This window comes from Bos indicus x Bos taurus, chromosome 4 (assembly GCF_003369695.1).
Source record: "Bos indicus x Bos taurus breed Angus x Brahman F1 hybrid chromosome 4, Bos_hybrid_MaternalHap_v2.0, whole genome shotgun sequence".
NCBI classification, from domain to species: domain Eukaryota; kingdom Metazoa; phylum Chordata; class Mammalia; order Artiodactyla; family Bovidae; genus Bos; species Bos indicus x Bos taurus.
Genome location: NC_040079.1, coordinates 94,673,867 through 94,690,584, shown reverse-complemented (window position 1 = coordinate 94,690,584; position 16,718 = coordinate 94,673,867). Strand labels below are relative to the sequence as shown.

The following is a 16,718-nucleotide window of genomic DNA, read 5'->3' as shown; positions in this document are numbered from 1 at the left end:
GGAGCTAGGCCTCATGGGGGTGGGTCCTGCCTGTCCCTCTTACAGCTGTGTGACTCTGGACCCGTTACTTAAATGTCTGTGCCTCAGTCTTCACATCTGTAAACTGAGCCTGCTGTGGAAATCTTGCAGGTAATACAGCAACATAAAAGATTTATCGCCACTCTAAGCTGCCTTCTGGTCACAGGAGTGATGAAATTGTGGTAGGGGACTGATCAGAAGTACCATGACATTAACCCTTTAAAAGGGCTCTATTTTTAATTTATTTATGGCAAAACAGGGTCAGGTACCTATTTTTATATTTCCAATTGATAAATATCACTACATAGGTTTTACAGTTAAAACGTCATTTTAAATAGCTACTTTCTGTAACTTAAGATATTTCTGATAAGATGGAGAAATGGTTATATATGTTTTAACTTATGAAAACCACCTGTATTAACTGTAGGGACTATAGCACCAGTGTGCATGCAGCGTCACAGCTTTCTGTTCTGACAACTCCCATCTTTTTTTCCTCTGAGTGGAAAAATCTCATAGCTTTTTTTTTTTTAACTTTGTACATAGCTATTTGTCATATCAACTTGCTTCTTTAAATAGACTGCTATAAAAGTTGCATCTGAGCAAGGTTTTAACTCTTGTTGGAACAGACTGTCACTGGGTAAGCAGTCGGTCTCAGTGGGGTGACGGAGAGCAGGGGTGTCAGAACCCGAACTTGGTGACAAACTCATTGGTGCATGAAGTGGGCCTATACTGAGGATTCAGAGCCTCTCTCATTTCTGGAGAAGCCTCGTGGAATGGCCGGTGGGTGCCAGTGTCAGAGTTCAAGCCAGGTAAGGAGCGTGTCCTTGTGGAAAGAGGCAGCCTGGGGGTGGTGTAGGAGTTCCAGCAGGGGGAGGTGGGCATCCAGCAGACCCGTGTGGACCGTCAGTCTCCAAGCTGAGTGAAGGGAGAGTCCATCTTGCAGGGCCACCTGGGCTTCAAGGTGGACCTTAATTGTCCACGAATGATAGCAGTACCACCCCACTGGCCAGCGTTTAGGAAGGCATTGTGACACCATTCAGGCCCAGGACACCCACAAGGATGCATTCAGGAAAGGAGAGACTTCTGGAAAGGTTTTCACTCTCAGAAGGTGATGATGAAAAGTAGCCCTTCTTATTCCTCTCAATAGTAATACATCAAAACGTGAAACTTGGAGCTGCCACTGCTGTCCTGTGACAGAAGGAGGCGACCTGAAGGGAAGTTGACTTAGAGGAGTATAGCATTTAAAATGAGCAGGGTTCTGGAGCCCTGGTCCTGACTGTATAGAGCGCAGAACTGCTCTTCCTTTGGGCTTCTGTTATGGAGGCAAGGCATTTCTTAACTGTTTGAACAAGTAGAGCCTAGTGTCCAGGTGCCATAATAAAAGACATCCTACCTGATAACTATACCTTTCCTCCATACTTAGCACCTATCACTGCCAACGAGTCTGCTAGTGGCTCTGTGCGTGACAAACCAGAAGGACCAAGACACTGAGTGGTTGGAAGCAAAACCCAAGATCATTTATAGATAAACAATATAAGATCCAGGGCTTAGAAACTGTCCTGGGAAAAACCCACAGCCAGACTTTATGATTTTCCAGTGGGTCGCTCTTATGTGGAACTCCAGACAACTGCCTCAGGGTCATTCCACCAGTTAAATGAAGCTTCTTAAATGTTCTTCATTAATACAGAGTGTGAGCTTGTTATGTTGCCATGGCTACCTACAGTTTAGGTGTGATCCATATCTAAGTAACAACATGAAGTTAAAAAAATAGCTTATTTGATTAATAATTGTATAGGAAAAAAATATGGCAGGAGGGAACAAAATAGCCATAGGGTGAGAAGTTAAGCTGTGGAAGCTATACTTTTTTTAGCAAAGAAACTGTCAAGTTTACCAATCCAATAATATTCTTAGTAAATTTTCTTGTCAAAGGACTTCTGACAGGGAATTCCTGAACTTTTAGCGAAAACAGAACCCCCAAATACCAAGGGATCATGTCAAAGAACAGAATAATTTTGATAGTAGAAGTCATTTTCACCGTGGGCCACACCAAGATAAACAGTTAATGGGCGTGCACTTGTAATACTTTGAGTCATTAATTTGTAAACGACAAAGATCGGAAATAAGGGATTTTCTTCACCCCAAAGACATCCTACTTACTAAGGCCATAATACAAAATATAACAAAACTCAACAAAAGGAAATTGAAAAGGAATGTATGTAATCATACCAAAGACAGGATGCATGACATTTCCCACCAACTAACACTACAATAGGTAGCTGAATCAACTAGCTATACAATCTGACTTAGAAAATATAGAAAAGATTATTTAAAATAATGTCGTATAAAGGGCTTAGTTGACTTCCTTTGTCAAATGGTATTCACACTTTAGTGACAGTATTTTAAAAGTTTGTTAGTAAAGGTAGGAATGCAGTAGAATATTTTTAGACCACCTACATTTAGCGTACATTAAATTACACAACACATTCCTTTTAGTAAATGCTCCTTTTATAACATTCATTCCTGTTACTAATAGAAACTGCAAAGAGGATTATGATATTTAATTAATTCACAAAATGCAGCTGTACTTCAAGCTCTTGGCATCTGTCCAATATTTTTAATGTAAATTTTTAGAGAAAAAAGAGGAATTATTTCCATTTTTTCTTATTAGTTCTTAATTTGGGGGAGGAATGGGGCAAGTGAGATCAATAGAGGAAAACTCTGGGCAAGTGTTGCAGTAAAAATCAGAGTCAGTGTGGGCAGGATGTAGACCCAAGAAATCCCGTGTATATGTGAAAATTCCATGACGTTATAAGGTACACCTTCAGGATAATACTGCCACATCAACAAACTTGGTAGTATTCTTGATTTAAAGTACTTGGTAGTATTCTTGATTTAAAGTAGAGAAATCTAGTATAAACCAGCTTAAACAGAAAGAAAAGTGTATTGACCCACATAACCAAACTGCAGTGGAAACAGGCATAAAGCTAGCTAGCACCAAGAGCTCAAATGCCATTAGACATGATCTTCTCTTGCTCTGTATGTTAGTTGTTTTTTGTTTTTTTTTTAAGTGAATAAAGGCTTTTTATTTAATTATTTTTTGGACATGCTGCATGTGGAACTTCCCTGAACCCATGCCCCTTGCACTGGACCACCAGGGAAGTCTCTGTCTGTTAGTTTTATTTTCTTCTACTGTAGATCCACTTTCTATATAGAAAGAAGCATGGGTGGTGGCAGTCTCTAGGCTCATACAATAACAGTTTAATGATAGTGAAAAGATCCTAGAGAGGGATTCTGATTGGCCTAGCTACTGTGATGGATCAATAATTGTGGCTAGAGTTGTGAGGTCTGGATAAGCTTAAATCCCCACCTTTAGACCAAAAACTATAAGCCAGGGAGGTAAGTCAGGCAGACCCTATTCTAACAGTGGCTTTTAACCAAACCTCTCATTATAAGAGTAGGGTAGAAAAATGAATACTTAAAACTAATACATGTAGGATGAGTTCTAGTTAGCATTATTAGAAGAGTATAAATAGTAGAAAAAAATCATCAGATTATAATGACAACCAATAGAGTGGAAGAATATACTGCAAGCCACATATCTGACAAGGGTATAGTATTCAGAGTATGCAAGAACCGGAACAGCTGAAAAACAAACCAATCAAGAAGTGGGCAAAAGTCTTGAATACCCATTTTTCCAAAGAAGATATACAAATGGCCAACAGGCACATGCAAATGACACTCAACGTCACTAGTCATTGCTGTGCTGTGCTGTGCTCACTCACTCAGTCGTGTCTGACACATCATGACCCTGTGGACTGTAGCCCACCAGGCTCCTCTGTCCATGGGATTTCCCAAGCAAGAGTGCTGGAGTGGATTGCCATTTCCTACTCCAGGAGATCTTCCTGACCTTCAACCTGAGTCTCCTAGGTCTCCTGCAGTGGCAGTTGGATTCTTTACCTCTATGCCACCTGGGAATCCATTAGTCATTCAGTTCAGTTCAGTTCAGTCGCTCAGTCGTGTCCGACTCTTTGCAACCCCATGAATCGTAGCACGCCAGGCCTCCCTGTCCATCACCAACTCCAAGAGTTCACCCAGACTCACGTCATTAGAGAAATGAAAATTAAAATCATAATGAGTGTTGGTGAGTAGAAAAATTCAAACCCGTATGTTGCTGGTAGAAGTGAGGTGGTGCAGCCACTGTAGAAAACAGTTTGATGGCTCCTCACAAGTTAGTTTGGACCATGGGAGGGAGCAACCAGAGGCTGTGGGAGGCAGGCTTTGTAGGAATAAGAGGGTGGGGTGTCTTGGTTCCCACACAAGGATGTGATTAGATTGACGAATTCTGCGGGCTGGCAAGGAACTGAAATCTGCTGCTTAGGAGTAAGTGGTAATTGTGCCTGGTCTGCTTGATAAGGAGGATTGCTTGACCAGGGGACCTTATCTGTGAGGGCAGAGCAGGGAGGAGAATGTGCACTTAGGTCATTTGAGGGCTTCCTGGTTTCAGGTATTGAGGCAGCAAGTGATACTAATTCCAAGTCTTATACTGCATAGATTTACCACAAGAAAGAAATCCTCCTTTCCCCCTTAGTTCCAATTATTCTGCTTAGCCTGTCTCAGATCATGTACCTACCCTTAATGCCAGAGGTTTGAAGATTATGATTATCAGCCTCACTGGGCCATAGGATTGGGAATGAAGCTGTGCCCCAATGAAAAACATCTCCTTTCAAAAGACAGTGATCAAATGACAACATAATGCCTAATCACAATGTGTTCCTTCCCTCTGCTTCCCTACTCCCTTTCTCTCTCACTTTTTTCTGTTTCTTTTCCCTTTTTTCTTCTCTTTATCTCCTGCTCCTCACCTCCTCTCTGCAACTTCCCTTCCATTCTCTTTATCCCCTCCCCCATTTTTTTACTTTGTTCTGTTCTCTCTCACTTGCGTCTCCTTATCCCCTCACCCGTTTTTAATTGTCCATGCCTGCAATAGCCCCCAACATGTATCACCTATATAGCGCCCCAGTGGCTCAATGGTAAAGAATCTGCCTGCAATGCAGGAGACACAGGTCCAATCCCTGGGTCAGCAAGATCCCCTGGAGGAGGTCATGGCAACCCACTCCAGTATTCTTGCCCGGAGAATCCTCATGGACAAGGAGACTGATGGGCTACCATCCGTAGGATCGTAAAAAAATCAGACACTACTGAAGCAACTTAGCACACAGGAATCTAGTGGCCTTCAGCTGGACTCCTGCTCCTTACTGCTTTAGTCAGATCTCTAAGTAAAGGAAGAAGAATTAGGCAAAGCCAAAATTAACTGTTAGTCTACTTTTCCTATCCAAATTTACAAAAACTGGCCAAATTTCATGGAAAGTATACCCTAATTGGGAAAACCAATTTTTCCTTTGTTATAATCTAAAATGAGTTCATGAAGCAAAGATCAGTTTCTGAAACTCTAGATGTACTTTCAATGCAAAAATCTCTCAATGACTTTGTACTTTTTATGAAAAAGGTTTTTCTGAACTGCTTTGCAATACATAGTATTTCTAATTAAAATAATTATTGATCTTTTGTCTTTGTTTTGTGGGGAAAGGTGGTAATGAAAGCATTGCTAGTAAAATACCTAGCAGCTGAATAAAGGCTACAAAGAGTACACAGTTAATATGGTCAATAACACAGTTTGGAATTATTTACAAAGGTAATTGAAACACTTCACACTCTAAGCAAATAAGAGTAGTGGTTTTAATGATCTACTTGAATGCCAGGTAATATCAGAGTAGAACCAACTACAATTAATGTGTTTAAAGCTGTAGATACCCATGAGATTGCTTCCTAACAACCGTTTCTTGGAGTGAATCTCATTCACATCCTCTAGTCCATGGCAGAGTGTGTAGCTTATGGTAGGGACTCTGTCAGTTTCAGTGCCTGACTGGCTAAAGGAATGAATACATTGATAAAGGACATCAGATCATCTGATGTAGCTACCTCATGCAGTGAGACTGCACTTTAAATGGCTTGATTGCCCAAGTGTAGCCTGTGGGTAACTCAGGCTTCTTGGAGCTAGTTTGGAAGTCTCTCTGCCACTTTGTAGACAAGAGCAACAAAGAAACTGTCTCCAGGAATCCCAGATGCCACTGCTAACACTGATCTTCTGCAGAAATAATCCAGGTCAAAAAGGGATATGACTTTCAAGCTGAGTCCTTATTCTGAAATGTTTAAATTATGGGGGTATGAAGAAGAAAATTCCAGCAGGTTCAGATGCTTGAGTTAGAAAGAGTCACAGAGAAGCCTATATGTTAACAGAGGTGAAACCCAGCTCCAACATAACACCTCAAACTTGAGAAAATAATAGTGCTTCCATTGTCCCACTACATTTTTTTAACATACAGCACATTTGAAAAAGTTTTCATGTAAGAAGATGAGAAAATATTTATTGACTTGGTAATAGCATTTATTCTGGCAGATGGTATTTTTTTAATGTCAAAACTCAATTTAGATTAAGTTGTAGTTTAATAACAACCCTCCAACTAAATCATTGTCTATTATGATAAAATAGTTAAATTTATTTTTACATTTAAACATGTAGTTGCATGCAGATAACATTCCAAAAATATATCTGTCTTTCCAGATTTAAATATTAGTTTGAAATTGTCAGGATGGAAATTTTGTCAAGTGTTTACAACATAAGGTGACAGGAGCAAGAATTCTTTTGAGAAAGATTGAATTTGATTATTTAAATATATCTTTCTGGTCTTCTGAGATTTTAAATTGATATTGGTTTATTTCTTTTGATGTCTTGTCAGTTTTTTAAAATTTTTTATGTATATATCTTTAATTGGCATATAATTGCTTTACAGTGTTGTATTAGTTTCTGCTAAACAACTATACTGATATTTATATATAATGTGCATATTATATATAATACATACATGTGTGTGTGCATGCTATGTCACTTCAGTCATGCCCAACTCTGTGTGACCCTTTGGACTGTAGCCCACCAGGCTCCTCTGTCCATGGGATTCTCAAGGGAAGAATACTGAAGTGGGTTGCCATGCCCTCCTCCGGGGGATCTTCCTGACCCAGGGATTGAACCCATGTCTCTTGCATCTCCTGCATTGGCAGGAGGGTTCTTTACCACTAGCACCACCTGGGAAACCCCAATAATATACATACATGTTTATAATGACCTATTGCTGCATGGCAAATTACCTCAAAACTTTTGCAGCTGAAACAGCAAACATTTATTATCTCCATTTCTGAGTGTCTGGAATCTGGGTGTGCCTCCACTGGATAACTCTGGCTGAGTTTCTCAGGAGGCTGCATGGCTGTGACCTTCTCAAGGCTCCAGTCTGGGGGATCTACTGCCAAGCTGGCTCATGTGACCATTGCAGGCTTCAGGTCCACTCTGGCTATTGTCCAGAGACACCAGTACCTTGCTATAAGGGCCTCCCTATAGATCAGCTCACAACACGATGCTGGTTTACCTCAGAGTGGGCCAGAGAAGAAGGGAGAAGGTGCCCCAGACAGAAGTCACAGTCTTTTTGTAACCTGCCCTCAGAAGTGATAGCCTGCCCTTCTGCCATATTGTTCATTCAGAGTGAGTCCAAAGTCCAGCCTACACACGAGGGGAGAGGATTAATTACACAAGGATGAGAAAACCAGTAGGATCACTGGGGGCATTGTGGAGTTTGCCTGCTATGTATGTGTGTGTGAGGGGAGGTGCACACATGGGTGTACATTTGTATGAATATATACGTACACGCATGCACAGACATGCATTTACACGTGCATGCACACATATGCTGGGTTTCCCAGGCAGTGTTAGTGGTGGAGAACCTGCCTGCCATTGCAGGAAATGTAAGAGACACAGGTTCAGTCCCTGGGTCTGGATGATCCCCTGGGGGAGGGCACGGCAACCCAGTCCAGTGTTCTTTCCTGGAGGATCCCATTGACAGAGGAGCCTGGCAGGCTGCAGTCCATAGGATCACACACAGACATGACTGAAACGACTTAGCATGCACACACACACACACATAAATATATATACACACATATATATACATGTATATAGAGCCACACATTTATATAGAGACTTTATGCTTGAAATGCCTGATTGCTACATCATATGTGTGATAAAATGCAATATTCCTTTTTATATTCATCTATTTATTATTAATTGAAAGATAATTGCTTTACAATACTGGGTTTCTGTCATACATCAACATGAATCAGTCAAAAGTATACGTATGTCCCTTCCCTCTTGAACCTCCCTCCCACCTTCCACCCCATCCCACCACTATAGGTTGTCACAGAGCCTCAGTTTGAGTTCCCTGAGTCATACAGCAAATTACCACTGGTTATCTATTTAACGTATGGTAATATATATGTTTGCATGCTACTCTCTCCTTTCATCTCACCATCTCCTTCCCTCCCTGCTGCCTTGTCCCTAAGTCTGTTCTCTATGGAAATGCAGTATTCTTAATAGCATTAACAAGACTTCTCTGCCAGCTTAAGATAAACGTCTATCAGTAACTCATCAAGTCAAAACTGAGCAAAGCAAGAGAAGGGTTAGTAATTTCGATGACATTACACATGAAGTGCTATAATGAAAATTAATATTTGTGAGTTGTGTGAATTCCACCCAGTACCACCTCTAATTTCAGGCAAGGGGGCTTCTGCCCTAGGCTCCTTGATTTAGAGGACACTGCTCAAGTCTTCTACTGGACTCATGCCCCACCACTCTCATGCACTCCACCGAGGGACAAGTGGATGAACCCACCTGGAGTTCTTGCCCCCTCTATGACCCTAATGGACATGTGATGCCCTAGGTGTAAAGGATAGTGAAAAGGTAGCTATAGGAGGGGATGGGCAGAACTTAGGTTCTTGGGAGAAGATGTGAAATCACACTGAAGCAAATTCAGGTTTGGAACTGAAAATTATATCATTTGATTAAGCTGGGACTTTGTCTAGAGGTTTCTAGCTTTTCCAGACAATATAGGATGTTTCCAAACTTGAATCACTTCTTATTCCTATACAGGAAGGTATTTTGAGGGTTGTATGTGAATTCTGAGAGAAAACAGGTATGTAAAGATGAAGTGGAAAGGGCTGCATCACTTAAAGCATCAAGTGGTAGCATTCTGGGCATGGACCTTGGATGTCAGTGAAGGGGTGCTTTTGGAGATAGATTCAGAAATGACGTTTATTCAGAGGCTGGAGGCAACAGCCATTAGCCTGGGAGAAGAGAGCAAAGAAGACAGCTTTGAACTTCCCAGGGGGTTCCGTGGTAAAGAATGGCATCATATATCATAAAAAGGTATACATATAAGAATGCAATTTGATAGTAACTGATATATTATTTATTCTATGGTCATTGTATTCAGTAGGAATGGGTGGTAATTATTCAAGACAAATTAAGAAGAGAATTTTTTTAAAAATTATGTCGCTTTCATGATGGCCATTACATGCATAATTTTTTTCTTACACACTTTTTACTAGCAAATTATTCTTGAAAAACAATTATATGTCAACATCTCATTGAGAACCTTTTATTCTGTGAACAATACTTTCTACCTGTCTGGGAGAGTGTAATTAAATAGTGGATTTTTTGAAGTAAACTTTCAGCTTCTTTATTTTACTGTTGAAGAAACTGAGGCTCAGAGCCATTAAGTGACTAGAAGGTGGCCAACAGATAGTTAATTTCAGAACTGAGACTAAACCCCACATGCCCTGACTTGGAACACAAGGCTTTTTTTTCGTATCCAAATCCACATACATGATATGATAGAGCTTTCAAACTGGGATATGCATAGCCCTGCAGGCAATGGCAGCATGCCAGGGAGGCAAAGCCACAGGATAAACACAGGGTGTCTTGCTTCAATGTAAATATTACTCAAAGATTTGAGGGGAGTTGGGGGAACCACTTTATTTTTATATTAAAACAAAATTGATTATAAAGGAGAATGTACATTTTACATGAATTTTTAAAATTTCAGTTTGGATTCCTCAGGCTATAATCCCATCAAATGGAGGTAAAAGTTCTTTCTGTTCACTTGACTAGGGAGGGGTACCTCTTCTGTAGCTCCCAGTGTATGAAGACATCTAGGAAGAACCTTTTATACAAGGAGTGCCTTCACTAATTCCCATCTTTCACATTTCATTTTAAACTTGCATTAATTTAGTCCTTGCAATCAGTTAATGGTAAATTTTTCTTGAAGAGGGAACATGTAAAGACCTCTTAATAGATGAGTCTCTGAGTTCCTTTCCTAAGAACAGAGCTGTCTGTTTAAAATTTATTTCCTCCTCCGAATCAGTGTAAAGTGAAGAGATTTCAGAATAAAATATTTAAATGTGATTTTACTAGAAATTAACTGGTTAGTAGTTTACTTCTATAAGACACTCTCTAAAAATAAATAGCCTATGGTTGTAAACCTCACATTTGTGTAATGTACAAAATTGACCAAGGAGTATGCATTTCCATTTTTCTATGTAGTATATTAATAAATGATATCTGGAAAGTTGTAATACATATTAACAGCAAAGACGGGAGACAAGATGCTAGTAAATTATTTTATACCTTTTCTCAGTGGACCATTCCTGTCTGATTTTTATTCCTGGGTTAAAAACTATTTAAACAATGGTTCTTAGATGGTACCATGGTACCCCATGGTACCAGAAGAACTTTTATCCACCCACCCCAACAGGCTCAAGTACTTATAAAAAGTATTTATACTCAAATATTTATAAAAAGTTCTAGAAATAATATGTTTTGACTTCTTCACTGAAACCTTTTTTCAATGCTCTATTCCAATACCAACACTTTTTAATGCAAGTAGCTTGATCCATTTCAAAAAATTACATATAATTCCTAGATTTCAAGTTCAAATTTGGTGCCAAGAAACCAACCTATTGAATTGAATCAATTTTTATTAAATGCAGTGTGTTAGGTCCTGGCCAAAAAAAAAAAAACACAACCTTCCAGCCTCCAAACTTTTCCAAGCTAGAGGAAAACCAAATTCATATAAATAAAATCATCAAGTCTTCAAGATTGGATGAGACTGGCCAAATAGTGGCTCAGCTTAACAAAATAAATCCTAATGCAATATTTCGTTTCAGAAAATAAAAATTAATGCAAAAAATACATGATAAACAAAAATGTCAAATTTTAAAATAAAGACAGTCTCACTATTATTGATTTTTTCCCCCTCCTTTTGAGTTAAGCTCCAGGAGGACTCCACCAGGCACCGCTTCACTCCTACCCTCCACAGGTGGCTGGTGGTTTCCACACACATCTACTTTTCAGAAACCTAAATTTTCTAATATTCATATCTCAATAGAGTTATTATTACTGGGTGACTTCAGTGGGGCCCTCTGATACACTCCTGGTCTCTGGTCTCTACCCGATCGCGATCTCTCCTTCATCCGCGGTATGCAGCACCCCGCGCAGGAGAAACACTAGAGACCTGAGGTGCGACGCAGTGGCTGTTGCAGGGCCACAAGCGCAAACGTCACAGAAGTCCGGATTTGGCTTCACATCTTCCCTACTTCGGATTGGCTTTTAGTCCACAGGGCGGTGGTAACTCTTGGTAACCGCCAGAACAGTCAGCCGCAGGCCAGGCTGGGTCGATCACAGGTGCTGCTGAGTGCCTGGGTGTCCTGATGGCCAGGGACCCCAGTCATCTGCCGCGTGCCTGCCGACCCCCAGCAATCCCAGTGAGGGTCGCAGAAGCTGCCCTGGAAATCAGCCGTAGGGTAAGCATCTCCCTCTTCCCCAGACCACGGAGCGTTTCGGGGGATCCTGACAGATGCTCCAGTCCGCTAAAGGCCACTCCGGGGTCCGGGGCGAAGGGATAATGCAACCAAGGTCCCCAGGCAAACCTTCCACTGAGGCTAGAAGCCTGTAATCTCCTGAATGGGGTTTGGGGACTGCCCCGGTCCACACTAATTTACTCTGACCCTTTCCCATTTAATATCTCCTGCATATACAATTGGAGAAGGAAATGGCAACCCACTCCAGTGTTCTTGCCTGGAGAATCCCAGGGACGGGGAGCCTGGTGGGCTGCCGTCTATGGGGTCGCACAGAGTCGGACACGACTGAAGCGACTTAGCAGCAGTAGCAGCAGCAGCAGCATATATAATTATGGCAGTTTATAGAGACTAACCGGAGAAGGCAATGGCACCCTACTCCAGTACTGTTGGAAAATCCCATGGATTAAGGAGCCTGGTGGGCTGCAGTCCATGAGGTCACAAAGAGTCGGACACAACTGAGCGTCTTCACTTTCACTTTTCACTTTCCTGCATTGGAGAAGGAAATGGCAACCCACTCCAGTGTTCTTGCCTGGAGAATCCCAGGGACGGGAAAGCCTGGTGGGCTGCGGTCTATGGGGTCGCACAGAGTCGGACACGACTGAAGCGACTTAGCAGCAGCAGCAGCAGCATAGAGACTAACAGGACTTCCCAGGTGGCGCTAGTGGTAAAGAACCCTCCTGCCAATGCAGGAGAGGTAAGAGACACGGTTCGATCCCTGAGTCAGGAAGATCCCCTGGAGAAGGGAATGGCAACCCACTCCAGTATTGTTGCCTAGAGAATCCCATGAACAGAGGAGCCTGGTGGGCTACAGTCTATAGAATGAAGGAAGAGTCAGACACGACTGAAGCAACTGAGCATGCCAGCTGGCACACAGAAATTAAGACCATAAATTTGAAATCTTGACCCTCCAACAGATATATATACATGTAGAGCCCTGAAATGTTGTTTCCCTAAAGTGCAGATTGACACACTGGGAGGAGAGGTTGTTTGAGGGACAATACAAGCAGAGTTGAGGACAGTTTGCTGCTGCTGCTAAGTCATTTCAGTGGTGTCTGACTCTGTGCAACCCCATAGACAGCAGCCCACCAGGCTCCCCTGTTCCTGGGATTCTCCAGGCAAGAACACTGGAATGGCTTGCCATTTCCTTCTCCAATGCATGAAAGTGAAGAGTGAACGTGAAGTCGCTCAGTCATGTCCGACTCTTAGCGACCCCATGGACTGCAGCCCACCAGGCTCGTCCATCCATGGGATTTTCCAGGCAAGAGTACTGGAGTGGGGTGCCATTGCCTTCTCCTGAGGACAGTTTAGATAATGACTAAAAGAATCCTTGAGTGGGAAATGAAAAAAGTCACAACTGTGTTGTGCCATTTAGGACCTAACAAGGTGTTCTCGTGTTCTCACACTTATCTAGAAAGGCTTGGAGCTATGATAATTAATCAAGGCTGAACGTTCTATAATGAATTGGAAACTTCACACTAAATCCTAACTAACTCGTGGTGCATGTGTATTGCATGAAGGTATAGGAATGTATCATTATAGTAGATAAACCATCAAAGTGAGGATATTTTCTTCTATAGACCTTAATAAAGTCTTCATTCTTCTAGGATGTAGTAGTCCCACAATTTTCAAATATGTTATTCTATTTTATCTAGATCCCAAGGTATCTGCAGTGGAAGTAGCTGCTTTTTTTTCTTCTCTATGCTAAAACGATCTACATCTAAGTTTTGTGCTGTGTTGTTTTTATTTTCCTGTTTCATCAGTCAGTTAATTTGAAAGCTAACATTTCCCCCTTTTCAGATTCCTGAAATTACTCTGCAAATTGAATACCTTTTCTGTGTGATATTCTCTACCATGCTACACAATATTGCAGATTCAAATTCTACCTTCTTGAAACCCACCCTCCCTGCTCCCATTGTCTTTTTGCTTCTCTTCATAACTTTATAACAATCCCTCGTGTATCTTCTTATGCAGCTTGGCTCTCTCCTCCTCCATCCAAATGTAGACACTTCAGGATGATCTTCCCTGGGTCCCACTCTCTCCTCTGTGCTGGCTGACGACCAGGCTGGACATATCTATCCTGACACTCTGGTGAGATTCGCTCTCCCACTTGCAACTTTCTGGTGGTCACCTTGACCTCTTCCACCAGTGCCTCAATTTCACCCTTTCTCAACTGCATGCATCTTCCCTCCCAGTCACCTTTCTCATCATCATGTCATCACATTATTATCATCACCAGTGGCTTCCCTTGCCCTTATTCTCTGCCTCCAGTTACTTGCCAGTTCTCATCAATTCTCTCTGTATCTCACATGTCATACCTGTTCACTGCTCATTCTCACTTGCTTCTGTCCCTGAGGCAGGCTTATCAGATCTTGACTTGATTTTCCAGAGGCAACCTTGCTTCCTGTCTGCAGTTCAATCTGCACCCTAAGCCATGAGATATGGTATGCTTTGTCACATCTTTTCTCCTGCTTAAAAATCCTATAATACTTCTCTGCAAACTTCCCAGAGTTGAGTCCATTGATGAATTACCCAGTTGTTATTAAGTCCATTCTTTTACAGCCCAACAAAGCAAGGGAACCAAAAGAGAAGGAGGAAAAATGATTTTAAAATAACTTGATATTGGATATTACTTAAAAGCATTGATATAGTTGTCATGTGAAAAATCAGAACTTTATTGGACTTCCTTACACTGATTTCACCATGCTGTTAGTATATATATTTATTGTATATATATTTAATTTATATATATTCAAAATTAAATTTAATTTTATATTACATAAAATATGTGATTTTAAGTTAGAGTTCTTGACCCATTAAAGTTTTCTTTAAGCAGTAGGTACATACTTCTGAGCCTAAATTTCAAAGTGAGCACAAGTATATGACTCCAATTCACCTTTTAAAATGGATCCCTCACAGTTGCTTGCTGTATTCCTTTTTCCTGCAGCCAAAGAATGTACAGCCCTAATGCCTTGTACGTTCTTCCCTTGCTTTTCCTCCTTTGTGTACTTACTTCCCTGTGACTAAAACACTCATCCATCAAAATCTTTGTCTAAATTGTCCTCATCATTCAGACTGAGTCCAACTGTCAGTCTTGCCCTAAAATCCTCTCAAAGTTCCCAAGGTTGACAGTACTTTCTTATTCCTCTGAATTCACTAGAGTGGTATTTTTCTTTTCTCATAGTGCTTAACATTTGCAACCTTCTTTTGAAACATTGTGTATCCTTCCTTCTCTTATTCAAAGTTTACTTATAGGGAATAGACATTTTACCTGATTCATTGCTACATTTACTAGCTAGCCATAGACTAAACTAGTCACATCCTGAACCACAGTAGTTTGTGGTTCAATAAATAGCTGAATGATCTGTTTGGACAAACTTTGGTAGAAATGTTCATGTAAAAGTATGCTGTTGTGTGCAGCTATAGTAAAAAATAGTATGGCAATTCCTCAAAAAGTTAAACATACAATTATCATGTTATCCAGCAATTCCACTTCTGAGTATTAATATATACTCAAATGAAGTGTAAACAGGGTTTCAGATATTTGTACACCCATATTCATAGAACCATTATTCGCAACAGCCAAAAAGTAGAAGCAACCCCAGTGTCCACTGATAGCTAAATGGAAAAACCAAATATGGTATACACATACAATGGAATATTATTCAGCCTTAAAAGGAAGTAAATCTTGACACACTACAACTAGGTAATTCTTGAAGACATTATGCTAATCGAAATAAGCCAGTCACAAAGAGAGAAATGCTGCATGCTTCCATTTATATAAGGTACTTAGAGTAGTCAAATTTATGGAGACTGAAAGTAGAAGGGTGAGTGTCAGGAACAGGGGAGAGAGGGAAAGAAATGAAGAGGCAGTGTATAGTGGGTACAGAAGTTCATTTGAGATAGATGAAAAACTTCTGAAAATGAATGGTGGTGATGGCTGCACAGCAATGTGAATGCACTTAATACCACAAAAATGTACAGTTAAAATAGTAAATTCCACATTATGTATATATTACCACAATTAAAAAAAAAAAAAAAAAACAGTTCAGGGAAAGAATTCTTGTGTCTCTGTAGATGAAAGGAATATGCTGCCAGTGAAGTTGTTTGTTGATTGGGAACTGGAACTGTTCCACCACAGATTCACTGAAACTTGAAACTTCTTGGCACATTTTCGAGTTCTTTGGCATTTTGACACTTTGGTGTTACCAGATTCATATGAAAGTTTTGCTTGGAAGGAAGTATGCCATGATAAAGAGCTGTGTAAATGAATAATTAATTACATCAGTGATTTACATATTGTGAGTTTAAATTTCCCTTTTTCATCTTTTTATTTTCAAAATTTAAGTCCTGAAATATTCATTCCATGGGTAAAATGTTCAGAATGTATACTAATTTCTGATTACTAAGTTAATGTCATAAAATATTCAAACATTATTGAAAAATGAATTCCCTAAAAAGTGACAGTCCCTTATAATCTCAAGTAATAACTGGTTAATGGTTTGGAGTGTGTGCATTTTGTGTGCATATAAATGTCGTTAGTAACAAAAATATTGTTACATATATAAATATTATACTGCCAATGGCATTTTTACTTAAAAATATATTTTGGATATATTTTTTAGGTCTAGATATCCATCTCTCTCTGTTTTTAAGCTATTGCATATGTCCTACTGTGAAGTTGCATCTTACTATAACCCCTATTCCAATTAATTGGGCATATTTCACAACTACAGACAATATATGTATGAGATGAGCAATGATATTCACATTTTGCTTGTGTGTGTATGTACTGATGTATTTCTGAGTGTTAGATGTGAAACTGTGGGATTAAGTTAGAAGCCAGCTTGCAATTTTAAAAGGTAGCTGCAAAATTTTAATTATACTTTGACTAAGCCTTAACATTC

General features: G+C 40.3%; 1 protein-coding gene across 1 annotated transcript in view; it reads left to right on the top strand.

Annotated features, from left to right (window-relative positions):
- Positions 1 to 645: 645 nt before the first annotated feature.
- Positions 646 to 16,718, top strand: part of LRRC72 (leucine rich repeat containing 72) — a 70,055-nt gene continuing 53,982 nt past the window's right edge. Inside the window, exon 1 of the mRNA XM_027540011.1 lies at positions 646 to 827. Within this exon, the coding sequence (XP_027395812.1) occupies positions 732 to 827 (96 nt within the window). The 5' untranslated portion in view covers positions 646 to 731. The remainder of the gene's footprint in view (positions 828 to 16,718) is intronic.